Source organism: Pseudopipra pipra, chromosome 8 (genome assembly GCF_036250125.1).
Source record: "Pseudopipra pipra isolate bDixPip1 chromosome 8, bDixPip1.hap1, whole genome shotgun sequence".
NCBI lineage: Eukaryota > Metazoa > Chordata > Aves > Passeriformes > Pipridae > Pseudopipra > Pseudopipra pipra.
In genome coordinates this window covers 37,549,310-37,571,172 of record NC_087556.1, presented here as the reverse complement: position 1 = coordinate 37,571,172, position 21,863 = coordinate 37,549,310, and the positions used below count along the sequence as shown (strand labels likewise).

Here is a 21,863-nt window from a genome sequence, read left to right as displayed (position 1 = left end):
ATTAATTTAATCTGCACCCCTGTGTATTCCCTCTGAAATATACTGTCATTGAAACTCAGTGGCACTGTTTCAGCACTCACACCCAAAGTAACTCTGTGGAAAGAACAGCAAAATATTTTGAGCGTATCCATCAATCCCGGTCCCCTAAAAATGTTTCAAAAGGATCTGACTGTCACACAAAGATGTCCATCAGTTTCTGAAGATGTTTCATAAAAAATAGAGGCACCAGTTTCACTGGCTGCTTTCCATTTAACTCAAGTGCCAGAATTTTGACAAATGGGGCACATAACATTCCTTATCTCTCTTCCTTAGCTCCCGAAACTCATTCCTCCCCAGACTTGTCTAATGAGCTCCATTGTTCTGAGGAGATACGTGTGCCACACCTGCTGCCAAATTTCCATCTTCCAGTCCATGAACACAGACTAGAGTGTTGACAATTTTTTATTAGCTAGATCTGTTCAGTCTTATCTGAAATAATGTCTTCTGTATAAGCAGCAATTAAATATGAGATCCAGTCCCTTACCAGCCACTGCTCCCTCCACATTCCTCTGAGAATTCTTTCTAATGACTGTCTTTGTATATGGCACTGTCTTGTACCACTTTACCAACAAGAACAAGGTGTTATTTCTGAAATTATATCTTCTTTCAGGCAATGCCCATATCTCAAGACCACAAATTGGGTCCTTATGTGACCCATAGATTCGGGCCAAGTTACTTCCTGCCCTCAGGCACTTGAATCACTCCTTGTATAAGGATGACAGTCACTCCTGTACAGTTGCCTGAACAGGTGATTGTGGCAGCACCCATCCTGTAGATAGCAGTGTAGGGACTTGAGGTCTTGCCCAGACACTGAAAGAACTGGGTTCTGACATAGCTGTGACTCACAACCTCCAGAGCACAGAAGAGAACCAGGGATTTACGTGATGGACAAGTCATGAAAAGATAAATGACATGATTATCATCCTACCCTTCTCCTGAAACAGTTCTGAATGAAAGTGGCTGGGATTTCTCTCATCTAAGTGGATCACAATATTGTCAGCATATGTCAGTTATATTCAGAGCATGCCAGGTGATAAGAGAGCTTGGTACAGAGACACCTAATCTGGGAATCCCACATGGCCTTATGATTAGTCAAAATGGTAGTGGGAAGACAAAGACTAGAAAAAGCTATTATTATTAAATGCTCATATACCTTGTCACTAAGTTGTAAGACTATTTTTCCTTACTCCTGTCTTTCTAAAAGCAGCGATAAAAAAAAAGTTTAAAAAATAATAAGCAGGTTTGATCCTATGAAAATGTACAAGGGTTTGCTTTGACAAGGCGTGTACATCAGACAGCTATCAAACAGATAGCTGTGACTTCTAGAGGGGGACACAGAGCGAAGAAATGAAGCTCCTGTTCTGAACACCCCAGCAGAGTCTGTTACCTGTAACATGAGCTTCCAATAACTAGTTAACTCAGGAAAGCATTTCATGACTCTTACGAACATTATGTATGATAACCCCTCTGAGGGCTCAAGTGGACTCGTCTTGCTTTTCTTCAAACTAACAAAACTTCGAGAGGTGAAAATTTTGATGAATTCGATCTGACCAAGGCCAAGAAAAGGTAATATCAGTTTCATCCAGCAGCAAGGGTATCGTTCTTACAAAGGTTCTCACTCACCCACACCAAGCCTGTAATTAGAGGCCATGTGGGCAGGTCTGCACCTATTGTCGTGGGACTGATTCCAAGTGAAAAGGGCCAGTAGCAACCAGGATTTGACAGAGAGCTGACTGAAGGGAGCCTGCAAAGCAGCAACCCTTCCTCCATTCAGAGTGGTAAGTGGCTGAAAAACTCGTGGGGTTTGGGGGCAAGAGTCCGTACTGACTGCTGGTTGGGGCTGGAGGACTGCAGGAACTCACAGGCTGAATGGTGTGGTCTGAGTCAACATGCAGAAAGCAAACAGCAGCACTCAGAGTGATCCTGAGGGGAGAGAGACCCTGGCAGCAGCTACAAGGCTTAAAACTTTTCAATTCCAGGAAGTCCCAGTAGGAGATGAGAATTTCTAGGCTATGATAATGTAATGCAGCTAGGAAAATGGGGTGGATTCAGTGGGGCTAAGGTAATTTAAGCCTGAATATATCCCTATATTTTAAAGGAAGAACAAAATGACAGTATTTCCAGATGGTATCCGGACTTTTTTTATTTTTAAGGCGAAATGCGTGAGAGCACAAATAACAGAGAAAATGAAAAAGGAGGATAAAACAGGCTATGTATTTAAGCATTATTAGGAGCACTGCAAATTTAAAGGGAGAATGGAAATGGGGAAGAATTATGGAGCTGTTATGTGGAAGTATATGGAAAACAAGACTTTTTTTGTTAGACTACTGTACACAGAGAGACTTGAACTAGTCATTGGCAAGGGTTAGTCTGCACTTCAGAAATGGCAAAAGGCCAATGGAATTGGTCTTGGAGTTGACTAAATTTAAAAGCAGCCTAATCATGAAGACAAACAGTGGGGATCATCTTGGAAAGACAGACTAGTGGCCAGGTGGTGGCTACAAGTCAGCTGAAAGCCCCCTAGTTACTCAGAATTGACACAGCTACTTCCCAAAACTGAATCATGTTTGTTGTTGGTCTGTTTTGGTTTTTTATGATGCTAGTACTAGGATTAAATTAGCATAATTGTCTATGGAAATTTAAATGTATGAATCCCAGTATAAGGTCAAGGTGAGAACCCTATTATTTAGGAAATATGAGCAAATACTGAACAGTAGGAAGCCAAAGACATACTATTTTATTACCTTACAATTTCTTTAGATTGTTCACCATTTCTAAGAAACTGATTCAAAAAACCTTAAAAGTCTAAATATTACAGCACCTTCCAACATACTTACTAACTTTTTATTGGAGTGCTTCCCACATTAAATGCCTCAAGAATATAACTTGCATCACTATTCTGAGTCATTCAGGTCAATGCCCTAGTCAACAGTTTCAGATTCAGTTTAAGAGGTCAACTGGCACTCAGAAAAATCTACTACCCAGACCAGACAACCTGTGTGAGCCCTGCCTTGCCTTAGGTATTACCTCGTATTGAGTGGTTTGAAGGAAGAAAATCTACAAAAGGTTCTGAACATCTTTGATCTGCTAAAAAATTGGTTTCTCTAATGTTAAATTTGTATTCAGTTAAGACCAGTTTCCTCCTGGAGAGCTTCACTGTACCTACAAGCTGATGAGCAAGCAGGAAAGGAGAACTGGCTAATGCCAAGATGCTCTTTTACTTATTTATCCTCATTTGGATTGAAGCAGAGCCAAAGAGCCTTCATCCAGAATCAGGACCTTACTATGGACTGTTCGTGGGGAGGAGCTGCAGGTTAATTTAGGTCTTTTAACAATGCCAATTATTCTGCTACCTGAATTAGTACACCATATCACCAGCATTTTGCTCAGTACTGTGCACACCAGTTTCCTGTATTTGACAGTCTGGACAAATAGTGTGCTTGAGCCACTGAGCAGGGGCTGTGCCTAGGAAAGATGGTATTCTTTTTATACATCTACAGAACAAGCTGAACAACAAAATTACATTCAAATAAAACAACTCCCAAAATCATATTTTACTCTCAGGTATTTGCATATGAGTAAATATGTACATGATCTCCTTAATGAGGCCTAACGATACTATTGCAAATTTTTTTCCCTTAGTTTCTTTACCATTCTGAGTGATGTTCAATACTAGGGTGTGCAATTAGCAAGCATTCTCTAAATGCTCAGGCTCAAAGCCTTGCAAGAATTTGCTGAGAAAACAGGAAATTTAACCTGCAACTTCTATACCCAAGGCTTATATGCTACATTCTGCATGGGTTCTTCTCCCTTGTGTTGACTTTAACTGAACTCTGAGCCAAACTCCTGAAAAATTTAAAAGGCTAAAATAAAAGAGTGGAAAGATAGAACTGCAAAAATATTCTCTGCTTAAGGACAGTGCCAGTGCAGGAAATAGAGCAAGTAAAATTGGAGTGGTAAGGCAAGAAAAACTTGAAAAAAATTAATACATCAAAAAGACCTGGCAGAAGGTAACGAACTTGAACTTCAGTACTGAAGGGGGAAAAGCAGACCTGAAAATTGGGAAGACAGCGTAAGATTGAAGGGACAGCAGATGCCATGCTTAGCCTTGCTAACAGATGGAAGTGAGCCAGCACTGCAGTTGGGTGCTACTGAAGGGCTGTTCCTGCTCGGGCGCTGCTTGCGTTGTGCTGTATGATATCTGCAAAGGCTGTTTCCTACCTCAGCACAGACCGTGGAGGGGAGACAGTAACTTCCCATTTGGCCTCCTTGAAACACAGGACAAGGAAGGGGAAGGCACTGTCCTCTCCCTTATCCATTGGATAATTGGATAAAATTATCACAGGAAATTGGATAAAACTCCACATTAAAGCCAACTACGTTTTTGCCCTGTGCCTCCAGCTGTGTGGCTATTTCAGGACAATGCTGGATTTCCTTTTTCCATGGCTACTTCTTGTTCCACCACTGCTGCTTGGCTAAGTATCACAGCTCCTCTTGTGGTCTCAGGTTGTATGGCTGGGGAAAAACCATTTGCACTCTGAGCCCTTGCAACCCTAAACTAAAAAGTCCTCTTTTCACTTTGCTATTCTCACGATGATCCAAGGAGACTTTGTTTTAGTCTTCTCTGTTTTTCCAATATGCCTGTTGAAATGTGCACGCAGCACCACTGAAACATCTGTGCTCTTTAAAAAACAGCTCTAGCTATATATTGAGTGCAATATGTATACTGAAAATAATATCCTCCCAACTGTATGTGTGGAAACAAAGACTAACACGTTCCCTGGTGCTCCAAAAGTCACTAGTAATACATTAGCAAGACTTCAAAGGCCTTTTCAGTTATAGCTTCCTCAAATGTTCACCTCTGAACCAAGTATGGTATGCAGTGTGACAGCATTTATTTTTACCACCAACAAAAATTAATCCAACACTCATAACCTGTACCTTTTTTTACTATCTCTTAATCAGGATGTCAGTATTTTTTCAGTATGAGCTCATGTCCAGCAATACCAGCGCTGAAAGTTGACATGCAGTGTAATGCCACTGCAAGGAATCGATTCCTTTTCTAAAATCTTGATGGCTGATGAGCCAGCATGAGCAGTGACTAAATATAGGATCAAAAAATTAAGTTAAAAAGCTAAAAATCATGATCATAGCTTGATCATGAGACATTATTGATATGAAATGATATATGGTATGATATTATATGATTAGATGAAATGATATGATATGATATGATATGATGGTGAACAGTAGCAAGAACTGTATTTGCAAATCCAGGAGCAGCTATCTGGTTCTTTCAACTGTATCCTGAAATGTAATTATTACTCAATGTTTAATCTACTTAATCTATGCATCTAATTTTAATCTACTTAACTGTTGTAGTACCACATGCATATAATTTGACTTTCTTAATCAAAATATCAAGTGACAGAGGAGATCTTTTTAGAATCCCAGTATCGTGCAACTTAAAATGTTGTTCTTATAAGACTGTCAGTTAGTTTGTCATGTCATGTACCTGAATTCAATTACACAACCTAATCTTTTAACAGTTTTTCACAATTCTTCTCTAATGACTGAGTATCCTGTGGAGGGTTTCATTTTTCTGCCTCAGGCTGACACTGGACTGAAACTCCTCAGGTCTGAAATTCTTCAGCTAATTCATCCTACTTTTTTTTTACCTGTTATTATGTTAGTCTTCTTCAAATCATATATCTGGAATTTTTTTACAAATCTTAGAAAAAAATTGTCAATACTTTCCTTTGATAGCCTTTTATTTTTTGAAGGAGTTCAGCTATGAGTTACTGAAGTCAATGATTTTAGAATATTTAGTTTCAGCAGCTGTTCTACATTAGATCTAGAATTATTGTCTGGACAGAGTTTTACCATGATTCTTTTTCTCTTGTGTGATACTTCTTTTTCTCTGGTGTGAATATCAGCTGGTTTTGGCAACAAGAGACAAAAAAAATTTCATCTTTTTATTTTAAAATTTAAATTTCTTTTAAAGTTTCTTCCATGCATGAAATATTTATACTTAATTCATAACTTAATTCTAATGGCCACGAGTGTACATGTTGGCATGGACATTTTCCTTATGAAACCTGTGTGACTCCTAGCCAATAATTCTCAGTTATCAATATTGCCCTTTTTTGTCCTCTTGTTGTCTTCCAGTTTCTTCCACTCTACCAAGTTACCCACAGGTTTTTAATCTCTTTTCTATTTTTTTTTTTTCAGCATACAGCTACCCAATTTTCATTAAAGAAAACAGTGGCCATTTTGTATCCTGGTACTACTCACCAGAGAAAGAAATAACAAGTGTTATAAGAGAATGGTGAGTAAAATTCTTAGCAATTTGATAAATAACGAATTTTGTTTAAAATTTTTTAAAAACCTATTTCCTACAGTGAAATTATTAGGTTAAAATACTGATTATGAAAACTGAGATTTGGGCTTGTTTCTCTTTAATAGACTCCGTGTGTCTGCTTGTGTGCATGTCCTAAGGAAGGTGTGTGGGTACATGTGTGGGACTTAAAAGTACACTGTTGACAGTCATTATACAGACTGTCTCATATCTCACAAACCATCTACAAGTGGCCCATGAATCACAGACTGAGCAACAGTGTCCTGAAGGTGACTTGATGGCCTACTGTGAAGGACAACCACTGCTCCAGTGTAACTTTTATACAATAGGATGGCAGTCTATCAGTATTTGCAAATTTTTTTTCCTGAACTGAAAAGCAATTTAGAAATATTTAGTGCCAGTTTTGCTTCAGAAGTGTATGTCTTCTGTCCATTGAGTATATTAACTGAGCTAAGTGTTCAGTAGCCTCTTGCCAGCACTACTGCTTAGGCTGAGATCACATTCCCAAACAAGTAATTCCAGTTCCTCTTGTTCAGCACTACGCCTCTTCAATGCCCAATGAAAGAATTTTCAGGTTGTATGCTGCCTGAACCCTTTTTAAAAAGACATGATTTTTTGACCTCTTTACAATCTTTTTGTCATTATCATAGATCAATATAAAAAGGCTTCCCACTAAAAAATTGTCTTCTATCCAAATTATATACATTAATAATAACATTTCTGCTTCTTCTTTTACTAACCTAGCTATGTGTCCATTTCAATTTTCTGCCTTCAAAGGAAGATCCTCTGAAAGAAACTATGGATCCCCTTTATTTGTCAACAGTCTCCCACATTTTCTAAAATTACTTGCATTTTAGATTTTAGGTCAGAAAAGGAATTATACTATCCTTCCTGCGGTAGTGTTCCCAACGTGGACTATACATCTCCTGGGTAGGAGGGCTGTCCATTAAATAGAAACAAATGCTCCTGAGCTCTGCAATCCCTTTGATGTGCTGCATCATCTGTGATTTTCCTGTCATCAGGTTCTCAGCATGGTGATGGGGAGTGCTTGACAGATATTCCAGCTGAAGGGAGCTGCTCTTTTTGGCGAACAGTTCACTGTTCTTGTCCTTCACCAGCAGCTTCAAATAACTCCTGATCCTTTTCTCTCCTATTCTTACTGCCAGACCTCCTCTCTGATTTCCACTCTCCTTGATCAGATTGTTTTCTTTTCTGTTAACTACACCGAAGGATAAATTAGAATTGGGATCAGAATTGTATTTCCAAGGAAATTTCATAATTCCTCTCAGCTCAGCACTCTGCACCTCCTGCTCACTGCTTAGATATTTACCCTCTTTTCTCTGCCCTAATACATAAACAAGCTGTTACCAAATAGAGACTTCAGAGTTTTTTAGAGAGTGCTGATACACACTCTCTGACCTCTCCCATTTCGCTTTGTTAGGAAACCATGTCTTACAGCCAAGTAATCCAACTTCCACCAAAAACAAGTACATAGGTGGATCACATATACCTCCTGTTTGACATTTGTCACAGAAGCTTCAAGGACAAATTCTGTAAAATTCTGAATTGTTTCTTCTTTGTTTCCAAGAGCATTTTGTAGTGTCAAGGAGCTTTGGAGCACTGTTTTTCTAGCTTTCTCCTGTCTGTAGAAATATCTCTTGGAGAGTGTTGCCCACACAGCAAAATTGTAACTACTACATTTACCATTTTTTCTTAATACTTCTAATGAGCTATCCCAGTGGCCAGGAGTGACAGCTCAAATTTTTGGTTTAAAATAAAAGCGGTATGATGAAAACAGGAGGAAGATGCCATAGGAAACACCTAGAAGAAGAGGAATTTGAGAACTGTGAATGAGGAAAATGGGAAGGGAGAAAGGTGAAATAAATGGAACTCCTGCCCTGGAAAAGACAAATAAACAAGTGTAGAGGAAAGGAATCTGTATAAAGTCAGGGATATGAAAGTGCATAAATAAAAAGAGCCCTGGCTAAAAGCAGCCGAAAGAGCTTGAAGATAGAATCATGTAATTGTTTCGGATGGAAAAAACCTTTAAGATTGTTAAGTTCAACCCTTAACCTAACACTGCCAAGTCCACCACTAAACCATGTCCCTAAGTGCCACATCTACACATCTTTTAAAGCCCTGCAGGGATGGTGACTCCACCACTTCTCTGGGCAGCCTGTTCCCATTGACAGCCCTTTCTGTAAAGAAATTTCCCCCAATATCCCATCTAAACCTCCCCGGTGCAATCTGAGGCCATTTCACCTTGTCCTGTCTCTGGCTGCATGGGAGAAGAGCCTGACCCCACCTGGCTACAACCTCCTTTCAGGTAGTTGTATGGAGTTATAAGGTGCCCCCTGAGCCTCCTTTTCTTCAGCCCAAACAGCCCCAGCTCCCTCAGCCGCTCCTCACGGGACTTGTGCTCCAGCCCCTTCACCAGCTTTCTTCTCTTCTCTGGAATCCCTCCAGCACCTCAATGTCTTTCTTATAGTGAGGAGCCTAAGCTGGCAAGTGTGCAGACTTGAACAAGCTACAGGGATCCTTGTCTGTGTGGTACCACACCTCTCACCTATCTCTTCACAGCTGGAAAGAAATCAGGACCTTGGCTTCTGGTTAATTCCCTCAGCAATCTGCATGTAGTATTGTCTGGGCAAGAAATACAATGAATGGCAAAACTGAGTGGTGGGGAAGGATCGCTTCCCACATCCTGCTGGCAACACTCCTCCTAAAGCAGGCCAGGACAGTAAAGGGTGCTGGGCATGTTGCTGGCTTGTGGTCAGTTGGTGCCCACCAGGAGTCTCAGGCCTCTTTCTGCAAAGCTTCTTCCTGTCTGATGGGTTCCCACTGTGTACAGACCAGCGTGTGAGGTTATTCCTCTTCAGGTGCAGGTCTTTGCATTTCTCTTTGTATTACACTCCTTTTAAAAGGACAAATCACTCAAAGCAAAATGCTTAACCTGTGTATTCAATTTGCTTTAGGTGGTTGGAATGTGGATTATTGCATTTTATCTCCTTGGCACAGTAGCAGGTGAGACATTATACCTTAAAAACTACCACTAGAAAGTGAATTCATATGAAATGATATATAGGATATGATGACTGTTATTTTCCTTTACACTGAAACTGTAGTATGATTTGTGGGTCATTGTATGACAACGTCTATTACTGTGCACAGAACTAATGCTAAAAGGCTCTGCTTTGTTTACAAGTTATTATTAAGAACACCAGAGACATACCTCTGTGCTGAAAATCCACAGAGAAATTCAGTGTCACGTGTCCTATCAAGCCAATGCACGAGCTCTTTACATTACTGTCATGTACAAAGAACTGATCAGCAACAGGGTGTTTAGCACAACTGTACTAAAACATAATAGTTAAGGATAAGTGAGCATGAGACCCATTTGATCTAGAAAAAACCCCTACTATCTTAAAGGAAATGTTCATATCATTCACAGTACAAGGTTACTGGGTAGATATGCTTCATTCCTATGAGCACACACACAATGCTTTGGAGTAGAAACCATGCAGAAGCAATTCTAATGAGCATTTCTTAAAAGTCTGTTTTTAAAAAGAAACTGAACCAATACTTTACAAGCCTAGGAAATGGTGTCAAAACTCTGTGTAGGTCTTTACTTGGTTTATTCTCTAAGTATTTTGCTCCCCTAATGTTACCTGTTTTGGGCAAAATGCATGAAGGAAACAAGAATGAACTTCAAGAAATGAGTTTCAAAATTTAACATAAAATTAAATACTTAGTTTTCTGCTCTTCAGACTATTGTAGTCCCAAATACATCACCAAGCATAAGGGAATCGGACATACAAACAAGTTATTTCTTCTTCCCTAGGTAAAGAAGTTTGCTACCCCAGGCTTGGGTGTTTTACAGATGACCCGCCCTGGTCTGGGGTACCAGGGAGACTTCTGACAGGTTTGCCTGATTCTCCAGAACATATGAACATCAGCTTCACTCTCTACACCAGAGAAACAGGAAATAACTCACAGGTGACATTTACTTTTAACATAAACAACTGACTAAACCTAGAAATGTTAACTTGTTACCAAATCTATGTCAGTCACCATAGGCAAACAAGTCGAAATAAGAAGGTAGTTTGAAGGTGCAGTAATGAATGTACTTTGGTGTAAAGTACAAAAAAAAAAAAAGAATGAGTGTAGGACATTCATTATGAATGATCTGTAGGACACAAAAAGTTTCCTGGTATTTTCCTGCACAAGGTTATAGGTTATAGCAGACTACCTTCTGCATATATTTAGGTCTCTGAGCAACAATGCAACCTCCTTCAAATAAATAGCCTTTTGAGTATCAGATGGGAGAGCAAATATTGCTGACTTAAAGGGGAGCTGAGTTAGAAGATACTGTGAGTTTTAAAAATAAAAGTCTGAAGGTGACTGATTTTATGCAATTTCCAATTGAAACTGGAATGATTTTACATTCTCACCTGTCTCTCTGCACTCTAAAAGTAGAATTGCTCAAGTTGCTTATGCCCTGAAATACTGAGCAGAGCAATGTGGAGGAACCTGGAAGATCAGGAGCTGGGATCACGTGGCTTCAGTAAATGCTTATGAAGCTGCTAAATTCCTTTCAGCCCCCCAAACCTCATGTCCCCTGAGCAGTACAGGGACGCTTGGCATTCCTCTGAACTACATTCCATTACGAACCATAATGCCACCACTGCCCTTGCAGACAGCATTGCTTACAGCAACTCTGGTTGCCACACTGAGAATCCAATGCTCCATGGATGAGAACCTGTAACAAAGTTCTACAATCTGCACAGCAGGGACGTGTCAGCACACGACATACACTCAGCAAATTACTCAGCAGTTCTGTTGCTGATAACATAAACCAAAATACTTCTTGCACTACTTCCCAGTACATTTAAACTTAAGTGTATCTATGATCTAGGGCACAGCCCATCCACACCCAAACTCTCTGAGCTCACATCACAGCCTCTGTATTTGTTTGAAAACAATACAGATAGTCAGATATCATTCTCAAAGAAAAATATATAACTAAGTAGCTTGCAGCAATGTGTGAAGACCAGTTTCAGCCCTACTGCATGCAATTTTTGCATGAAATTCTTCCAGCCTTTCTGGAGTAGCTAATGGCAAAACAGGCTGCTGCTTGGATGCAAGCAGCACAGTGAAGCCAAAGGTCAGGTCGGTAAAAGGACAAGCTGAAGCAGGAATTGTGGAGTTGGTGGGCTGCACCCTGGAGGAACTCGCCCAAGTCAGGCCAACAGACACCACTGACACTGTGGCCCTTTTAGGTTGCTTCATATTCCACTAAAGGGGGATCTTCCTGTGTTAAGCAGACAGGAGCAGCAGAAACCACATGGCAACAACCCTTTGGAAACCATAGTGGAATTAAGAAAAGAGGGATAAAGGGGTCCCTGAGTTCCAAAAATCACAGACCTTTGTCCATTCGAAGAAGTTCATTTAGTCCTGCAGACTGACTTTTTTAAATGTTTGAAAATATGAATAGATAATTTTATTTTTTTTTTAAACATACAGGTGATCTCGGCGATAAACTGCTCAACCATCCAGAACTCACATTTTTCTTCACGCAGGAAAACCTCCTTCATCATTCATGGATTTGGCAGCACTGGAAAAACAGGCTGGGTGGTAGAAATGTGCTTGGTATGAGAGAGTATCCTCTGATTTCCAGCAGCAGTAGTAGCTTTGTCACTATCCTTTAGGCACTAACATTCACCTTCCATTTTGCAGCTCATTGGGTAGTAGAAGATACGAACCAAGAATTAAATTTCACAAAAACCAAAATGTTCCCACTCAGGAAGATAAAGCAAAGTCAAGGCTTCTTGGTCGTCTCTGAGATGCTGTTTCTCTAGAGAGTTTCCATTCCCAAACCCTACAGATCAGATCAAAGCAATAAACTGAACACAGGTGTCTCCAGCCTCTACAGCCATGTCAGAATATTGGATTAGACACTGCCGCTCCCATCAACAGAAACTGAACTGTCCTTCAGTCAAAAGGCCTTCAGGAGTTGTAAAGCTCAAGTTTCAGTTTATAAATACTATTCTGGTTCACCACTATTCAGTTTTTAAAACAAACAAAAACCCTACCAACCAACCAACCACAACAAAAGAACCACCATCAAACTTTTTGCTTTTTGTTTGATTACAGTGAAAAAATGTTGAAAAGAAACAGCATTTCTTTCTGCCTCTCCACACTACAAACTTATGGTCCCTACAGGAAAGGAGAGAGTCCAGGATGCACTAGGGTTTCAAGCTTTTGTTTTCCTTGTCATTCACCCTTAGCTGTTTTACATGAATTAATTTTTGTTTCCACTCCTTGTTCTATCTCAGCCTTAAGTGAGCTTTAGGTACAGAAAACTATAACTGCAGACTGGAAAAATCACTGATGTCTGCAAGGCCATGCCCAGTACTGAAGTGACCAATGCATTAGCTTTCTTTGCTGAAATAGAACCTTTCTGCTCCACTCCATGTCTTTTCAGTCTGACATGACTTTCTCGGTTTTAAAGGCATTTAATAAATAAGTCTTCTTCCTATACAATTCAGTTAAGCTACTAACATCCCTCAAAGAAAGTCAGATACTGCACATAGAAAAAACTGTGCAGTTGTATGGCTTTTCCAAATTGCTTCAAATATGCATAAAAACATTGTATAAAGTAAAATATTCTTATTACAGTTTTCATAATCGATACTTTTTGGAATAATATATTCTGTCTAGTAAGAAGATGTGTCTTTCAGTGTGGTGTGGGCTACAGTGATAGTCCCATTTTGTAGAGAATGAGATATTTCCCTATTATGTTACCTTTTAATGCTTTTTCTGATTTAAGTTGAATCTCTGATTATTACTTGTTTTCTTAAATACTTTGCTTTGTGTGTTCCCACATCAGCTGTTACTGGAAGTGGCAAACATCAACTGCATTGCTGTGGATTGGAAAGAAGGTGCAAAAGGCACCTACGTCAGTGCAGTGAACAACATCCGCGTGATTGGGGCTGAGGTTGCTTATTTCGTAACAGCTTTACAGGTAAAAGACCCCGCTTCACCTCCTGCAATTCCTCAGTGGATACAGGGGGGTTATGACACTGCTGCTTTGGGTTTGAACCTTGTCCAGTACGGTCAGGCAGAGCTGCACAGCGCATGCAGCAGAGATACAGCTAATTACACTAATTATCAGCCCTGTAAAGACTTCTCGCAGCCACAAAAGACGCAAATTAAGCTAATGTGGCTGAGAAGATGTGCCAACTAATTAAAGACCAGTAGGTGGCAACATTTCCATACGATGACACAGGCGAGAAGGCATTCCGTGGAAAGGAGGCAGGTTCAGCGCTTATAAGAGTTTTGCAAGCATTATACACATGTGCCAGAAGTACATTAAGATCTCAGCTTACACCACCAAAATGAGCAGGAGCTGCGTCACTTGATAGTGCCATATTTGCAGTCTACAGACACAATAAACTGTCCAGTTGCCTTCTAGTTTTGAACTTCATGTTCCCGAAGGCAGGTGTTCACATTTATAAACAGAGCACAGAACTGCTCACTAGCAAAATTTGTGTATCAGCATTTCCCACTGACTTCAGAAAGACTCATGAGTACTTGGAGCAGCTGAAAATCAGAATCCTGCATGGCCATGGATTGATCCTGGTCAGGAGGTGCTCATTTTAAAGTGCTGCGAGAGATAATTCAGAGCCCACAAAGCAAAGTGCCAAAATTGCAGCACCTGACAATCAAAGACCACTTTTCTAGATTCTGCTGGGGTACAATCAACTGTTCCTACCCAGGAAACTCATACCTAGCCTCACACATTTGCTCCTGGATCTTTATGTGTAAATCCCAGGTCATTTGAAGATGGATTCAGTTTCTCATTTACTATCTCTATTGCTGCACCATTTGCAGTCTAGGCCTCCCTTTCTTCCCTTACAAAAATGCATAGGTGATGCTTAGACTTTCTTTTGTTTTCCCTGATTTACAAACTTTTAGAGTTTGACTGCAGGAAAGGTTAAACTGCATTGGAAATGGAAGCACGGCAGTAAAATGTATTCAGAGGAGTCTGCCATCTAACAATAAAGGTAGATGGGCCAATACTACTGATCTACTTTTGGTACACACAGTACAAAACAAAACTTAATTAAAAGCCTCAAGCAATTAGCAAACTTATTGGTTTTGGTAGTTACGAAACACATCAAATCCCTGAATGAAATCTGTCCCCTTTGTACAGCCTACAGACTGATTAATCTCCTTTTTGACCTTCAAAACACGTGTAATATCTCAGCAGTGCAGGTCTTGTACAGGTGACACTTGGCAAAAAGAAGAATGTCACCCCACCTGAGCTTGTCAATGAAACTATTATTCAGTGATATGATCATATATTCTAAGTAGACATGTGATAAAAAATAGCTTCATAATAGAGTACATAAAGAAAAAAATAAGATCACTGTTATGGAAGATGACATTAGGCATTGATCCAAATAAGATTCATGTTTTGTCAGCAAGGGTAGTGGAATACAGGAAGCATATGCCAACACTACAGCAGTGAATCCTGCATCACTATGCATTTAAAGTTCCAGATTGGATCATGTTTCTATCAATTCTTAGTGTAATTTAAACAAGAATTAACTCAAGGGGCTCACACCCTGTTTGCTATGCAGAAAGTCGCTCTAGATGTTGCCAGAGGCCCATAATGTCAGACGTGCTCTTTGTTTGTTATTCAAAGCCTGTGTTCTTATCTCCCACCACCACCACTTTAATGATCAGAAAATGTTCGGGTACTCCCCTTACGAAATCCATTTAATTGGCCACAGTCTGGGAGCACACACTGCAGGAGAAGCGGGAAGAAGGATCCGAGGCATCAGACGGATAACAGGTAGGCTGTTCACCAAGATGCAGAGCCAACAGCACATGTCTAAGGGAAAGAAACTTGCAACACACTGGTCTGTAGACTGGAATTAAATTACTGGTAGTGGTGGAGCTACCTGTCATAACAGTATTCAAACTTTATGCCTCTTAGAAACGAGGAAAATTATTACATCTTCTCTCTCTATTTAGGCTAAGAACTCTTTAGAGGAAGACTTTAGTGGAAGGATAAACATAGCTAAGAAGTTTGTAACATCACCATCATTCACTGTGTTACATGAAGCCCCACACAAAGACAAAGCAGCAAGGATCCTTAGTTATACTTGTTTGTAAAGCTTTACAGGACAGTAATAAGCTCACAGGTAATGAAATGCCTCCTTCATAGTGATAATATGCTATTATATAATGAACTGAAAAAAAATTTTACTCCTGTTGGAATAGGTTTTCAAAAAGGCTCACAGAAGCATACTGCTGCATATTTTTTACAGTTTAGCTTATAATTCACATCATTACTGAACATGCCCTGTACAATACTGAACACCCCATGTCATAAGTGGGGAAAAGACATGTTAACATGTGCAACGCTTCTCTCCCTCCCTCAAATAATGTTGTGGGTTTTTAGGTTTAGACCCAGCTGGGCCCTATTTTGAAGGCACTCCTCCTGAGGTGAGGCTGGATCCTTCAGATGCAAACTTTGTTGATGTTATTCACAGTAATGCTGCTCACTTTCCTGCTGCAGGTAAGTGTTCATGTGCAAGTAAGTACCTGCAGGGATGGGCACGTCAGCGAGACACTGACATCATCACATGCACATCTCAGGGCTTGGAATGTATAACACCACTGGGCACCTGGACTTTTACCCAAATGGAGGAACTGTGATGCCTGGATGCAATGATTTAATTCTAGAGATGAAGCAAAGCGATTTTGAAGCTATCATTGCAGGTAAACATACATTTCCAACATGCATAGTACTTTATTTTTGCTCAATTCTGAAACATGAACTGTGAAAATAACTGCCTGTTTGGGAGAAAACAGCAAAACAAAATTTCTTTTTGCCTATTTACTTCTAAGTTAAAAAGGAAATGAGAAATAAAGGCTGGAACAGAACAGTGCTCCACAGAGAATGCTGTAGGGAAAGGAGGTATCATTCATGCTTGAGGTTTGCTTCTGTAATTTGAAATTAGATGTAGGACCCAAAAAGCAGGAGACAAGGAGTGGGCAGGTCCAACAACCCCGGCAGGAGGTTTTCCAGGCTGAGATAGGCCAGTCTTGTGACCAAATCAGCAGCATGACACCACCACCTCTGGTTTCTTGCAGCATCTTGCAGATGCTGTAAAGAGCATCCAGCACTTATGAGGCATGAATTAGGCAAGAGCACTCAGCGCTTCCAGGGACTGTACATGCCTCAGCTCTCTCCCTGAGACTTCTCTGTTTTCAGAGGCTTTGGACAGGTTGGCAGAAGGCTGCTGGATTCTCCATGCTCTATTAAGCCTTTAAAAATGTAATCATCTAGCTGTGACATCTCAAATATATATACATGCATATGTGTGAGTGTCTTCTTAAAAGGGATTGTTACATCACGGCAGACCAACACATCTCCCTTGAAATCCTGAGGTAATGACACACAGTTCTCCATATAAAACACAGACAAAACAGTAATTCTACAAGTAGAAACATGCAAATTCAGACAAAAGGATTAATACCAGACCATGCTGTTGTTCCATTCTGTGCCTCAGCTGTTTCCATGGTGAGACAAGTGCAACTCTCACATAGGATAACAAGAGGTTGTCTCACTGATGATCATAAACTTTTTTCCAACAGATGCTACAGTGCTCGGGGGGTGCCATCACTCACGCAGCCATGAATATTATTTTGAAAGCATCCTCTATCCCACTGGATACCTTGGATATCCCTGTGAAACGTACAAATCCTTTCAGGAAGTAAGTACATCAGCCCAGGACTGTGTGAGGAGTAAAGAAAATCATCCAGGATTCAGGGGCAGGTAGCACTTAGATGCTGGTGGCTGTGGTCCCATGGTGTGGTTGTGTAGGAGGAAGCACAGCACACAGTAGTTCCCATCAACTATTCCACTCTGGAAAATGAATCCTGAAGCATAGATGATATCACCAAAAAAGTGGGAAAAAAATTAAACCTCATGGAATTATCGCCCCAAACTTTTATGCAAAGGGCACATAGGTTAGATATATCTATCCTACTAATTCCTGGCTGGAAGAAGAGACATTTGGAGCCTCCAGAATCCTCGACTGTCCTCTAATTTACATTGGACACAGATTAGAGCACCTAAATTAATGCACTTATGAACGATGCTCCATTTATTTTCTCCCATATGATATTGCAATGTGAATGTGGGCAAGTTCTCTTCCACTAGGAGGGTAAAATTGGCTTACATTTTGAACTAGAACCTAACTGAAAAATATTTGAACTAATGAGTTTCAGACCATTATCATACACAGATATCAAACCTGCTCATTCTACACCCTCCTGGGTGCAGGAGCCATTATCTAAAACAAGTTTATCAGGTTTTGGTGGTAAGCTGTGACAATATACAGCACTGCTACAGCTTTGCAAGATCAGAACAACATCTTGAGCCTTAATTTCATCAGAGCTAGGATGAAAAAAGACTCATTAACTGATGCTCTTCTTTTCCCTAGGGAGACTGTTTCCCATGTCCGCCCGAGGGATGTCCAATGATGGGGCACTATGCTGACAGATTCCCTGATAAATTGAAGAGGGAAAACCAAAAGTATTTTTTGAATACAGCAGCAGATGAACCTTTTGCTGGTGAGTGGAGAAGGTTTGTTACAGTTGTCCACTTGTTTGAAAAGTCATTGCCTTGATGTGATTTACAGCCGTGTACCTGTGTTGCTTCTATGAACAACTGCTAATATCTCTGACAAAAAATGCTACATTAGTTATCAGAATTCAAGCTCACAAAGTCTTCCATTTCTTAACAGGAATGAATTCCAGTTAGAAAAAAATAACTTCCTGGTATACTAGCATTTTTAGGTCTCTCATAGCAATGATAATCTAAATTTATTTTTGCTTTTATTTATGCAGCTTGGAGACAAAAAGTATTTATAAAACTGTCTGGTGTAAAGAAAACGAGAGGAGACATAAACCTAGTTTTCTATGACACAGAGGGGCACACAAAAGAATATGAAATTGCCAAGTAAGTTAAATTATTATTTCTCTATAGCATTTAATGCTCCTAACATTGGTCTGCATATTTTCCACATATTTAAGCTGTGTGAACATTTATCCTGCATTGCAAACATTCTGCTTAACATCAGATATGAAAGAAGTTATTACGTAAGTAAGACCCATGAGGGCAGATGGATGGTTGAGAAAAGGAAATGGAAGTCACCTCTGTTTCCATGAGCTCTGTGTTTCTGTGCTCCAGCTCACTGCAGCTCTCCCTGCAGTGACACTGCAAACCTGGCACACAGCCTGGGGGACACTCTTCTCCTCTCCCTCTGCTCTCCTGCCACAGGCCCAATAAAGTGTCTGGTACCAGTTTTCATCCTCTCCTCGTTCAGAGCATAACGCCCCCGAGCCCTGGTGCTGTGTTCTGTTAAAGAACAACAAAAGTGCGAATTTCTGTTGTAACAAAGGGAAAAACTGAGAGTTTGTGGAGAATGTGATTTGGTTCAGCAATCTCTGCCCCGTCAAACTTCATGTTGCTGTCTTCATTCTGTTTGCAGTGGAGACCTCACTCAAGGTGCAGTCTACACAAAATATCTTGATGTTGAAATTAACCCCAAAAATACTACAAAAATTGAATTTCTCTGGAATAAAGCCATATTTTCTCTGCTCTGGACAAGACTAGGAGCAGAAACAGTCAATATAGTGCATGGAGAGGATGGACAGAGGTAAGTATATCCTTTTTACAGGTCAGAAGGAATGGGAAAGGAGTGCAAAAACCCTAGGAGACAAGATTGAAAAATGGTCTTGAATTGGACACATGGTTTGCATTCAACAATGTGAATTTCAGTAATGACAAGGACAAGTTGCTACACTTTGGACAGAAAATCAAATGTTTGAGTAGGCACCAGGGAATAATTGTCTGGAGTAGAACACAGCAGTGAATAATGTCCAATAATTTACAATTACAAACCAAGATAAAGCAAACCTCATTCCCAGGTGCATTATCAGAATTATATATATATATATATATATATATATATATATATACAGAAGATCCAAGAAGTATTTATTCTAATTGGAATAATTAGGGTAAGACTGTAACCAGAAGTAGGGGCATTTTCAAGTTTGGAGAGTATACCTCAGGAAAAAATACACACAGACCGCAGTTTGGAAAAATATCAAAAGATTAAGAAAACTTCAGAGCAGCTGAAGGAAGTTTGTTCCTCAATAAAGAAAAACCTGGAGAGGAGGACAGAAACATAGGCCTAAGCTGTCTGTGAAGGGTCACCATCAACTATTCCAAATAGCCACTGGGTTTAGGTCAAGATTTAATTAATGTATTTCACAACAGAAGAAATATTGCTTAGATATTAGGAGAAAAACCATAGTTTGGCATTGTCATGGATTATTTTGAGAGGCTGATGAAATCCCTTTTGGTATGAGCTCCTAAAAACCAAAAAGCTGCAGAACTTTGATTGGGGCAATCTAGTTAAGCACATAGCCTAAATAAAGGGAGCTTAACAACCCACTTTTCTGACTTTTATCTAGAGTTCTATATTTGTGAATCTAGAGATTAATTTTATTAATATATTAAAACTTAAATTTTACAGCTGGTCCCCAAAAGAAGGACATTCACCTTGTTACTGTTAATATACAGATGCAAATATTCTGTACAGCAGGCTTTTAGGAAGGCTTAAGTGGGATTATGAGTTGAACTAACAACCCTCAAGGTGACAGCTGACACCCTTTCATTTTTCACGGGGTGAAAATAGATAAATAAATCTTGATTCAAGATATTTTTTCTTCTCAGGTCAACTTATTGTGGCCATGGAACTGTGGCATACGGAGTTCCCCAGTTACTTACACCTTGCTAGAGGTCACCACGTTCTGTATACAGCAGCTGAGCAAACCCTCAGCCCTGTGCATGGAAATGTTAGTACATAAGGCAATTAAAACAAAGTTTAAAAAAAAAAAGTCCGTTGCTTCCTTTGTTTTTTTTTCAGTTCTTTGCAAACACACTTGTCAAGGTTTTTCATGTTTGAAACAAGTTTATTGTACTTGTAACTATGGGAGAAATGAGAAATCACAGATGCTAAAATCCATTTATAACACTGCACAGTCTTGCTTTACCAGTGCCCCAAGGCGAGAGCTTAGTTCCACCACACTGACAGATAGAAAATCTGGCAAATTAGCAAACACTCTCAAGGCAGCACGTGTCCTCAGAATACTCCTGAGGCTGAGGATGGTCCCAAACAGCCCCTCTCTGTGGCCCCTGCTGCTGCTCAAAGCTTTCCAGCCCCACACAAGAACTCAGCCCTCAGAAGACACTGTGGGATGAGGCGGGAGCAGAACAAGAGCAGGACGTTCCTGCGGCAGGTCAGCACAGCCCCTTGTGCACAGCACATGCATGGAAGCAACACACAGAAGTACAAGTGAAGCACTCCCCACTTCGGCAGAAACTAAACACTGAAGCCCAGCTCCTGGCTCCTGTTCAGCTTCAAACATGAACCTTTGCTGTGCCCGCTGACAGTCCTAGAGAGAAACGCTGAGTAATCTAGGCTTTGCAAAACCTCGCTTTGACTGCTCCCCATTTCAGTGAACACTACTGCTCTGCGAAACATGGCATGAGTGAGCCTCCGGGAGCTTTAAGAGACCGAGGGAGTGGATATTTTTCAAAGTATAAACCCCAAATTCTAAGTTAACGAACAGGAAGAAAGAGTTAATCATTTATTCACTCCCATTTCCCCACGTTTGAGAAATGATGTCCAAGTACTTGGGCAGATAAACTTCTAAGAAAGTGGTGAGGAAAACGTGCACAATGCTGGGAAGCACCACACCGTGTCCCAGGAGACAGCCAGAGCACCCTGCAACTCCACAAATTCAGTCCTTTCCTCTGCATGTTCCTATTCCAGGCCACAGCTTCTTCAGGAGTGCAGAAACGTAGCTGTGCCTTAATCTATCGCTTTCTTTTTCAAATGCTGTCCTTCCTCCAAAGCCTCTGACTGTGAGGCCCCAAACAGCTCCTCCAGGCAAAGAGCAGCCTGCATCATAGGGAAGGACATGCACCCCAGCACTGCCAATTCTTCCTGAAGGAGCTGAAACCCAACGGACAGGGCCTAAGGAATTGTCTGTTTATGCTGTTTGCCCTGTTTATTACAGTGCTGAATAGAGCAGTAGACTAGCTCTGATAAAATCCCAACTCAAATCTTTTCCACCAGCTCTTAAACTAATGGGAAAGACTGTTCCCCCCCATTTTGAACAAGTGTTAAAACTTGTCAGTGCACTAGGGCATGTACTGATTCTCCTATATCACTGGCATGAACATATTTACAAACTAAAATGCTACTCCAATTAAAGATGGGAGCACTAAGCTCTAAATCAGTATCAAAGTGATATTTTAGTACAAAATAAAATTTCACTACTGTTTAAAGAAACAAATTCCACTAGCACA

At 40.3% G+C, this 21,863-nt stretch overlaps 1 protein-coding gene across 1 annotated transcript; it reads left to right on the top strand.

The window, feature by feature from the left end:
- Positions 1 to 2,197: 2,197 nt before the first annotated feature.
- LOC135418474 (pancreatic lipase-related protein 2-like) lies at positions 2,198 to 20,342 on the top strand. Its single transcript, XM_064663861.1, has 12 exons — positions 2,198 to 2,201; positions 10,239 to 10,393; positions 11,921 to 12,046; positions 13,287 to 13,421; positions 15,149 to 15,257; positions 15,870 to 15,986; positions 16,067 to 16,189; positions 17,069 to 17,187; positions 17,920 to 18,049; positions 18,326 to 18,437; positions 18,970 to 19,137; positions 20,223 to 20,342. The coding sequence occupies exons 1-12, from the start codon at positions 2,198 to 2,200 to the stop codon at positions 20,284 to 20,286; spliced, it is 1,362 nt and encodes a 453-aa protein (XP_064519931.1). The 3' UTR covers positions 20,287 to 20,342.
- The last annotated feature ends 1,521 nt before the right edge of the window (positions 20,343 to 21,863 follow it).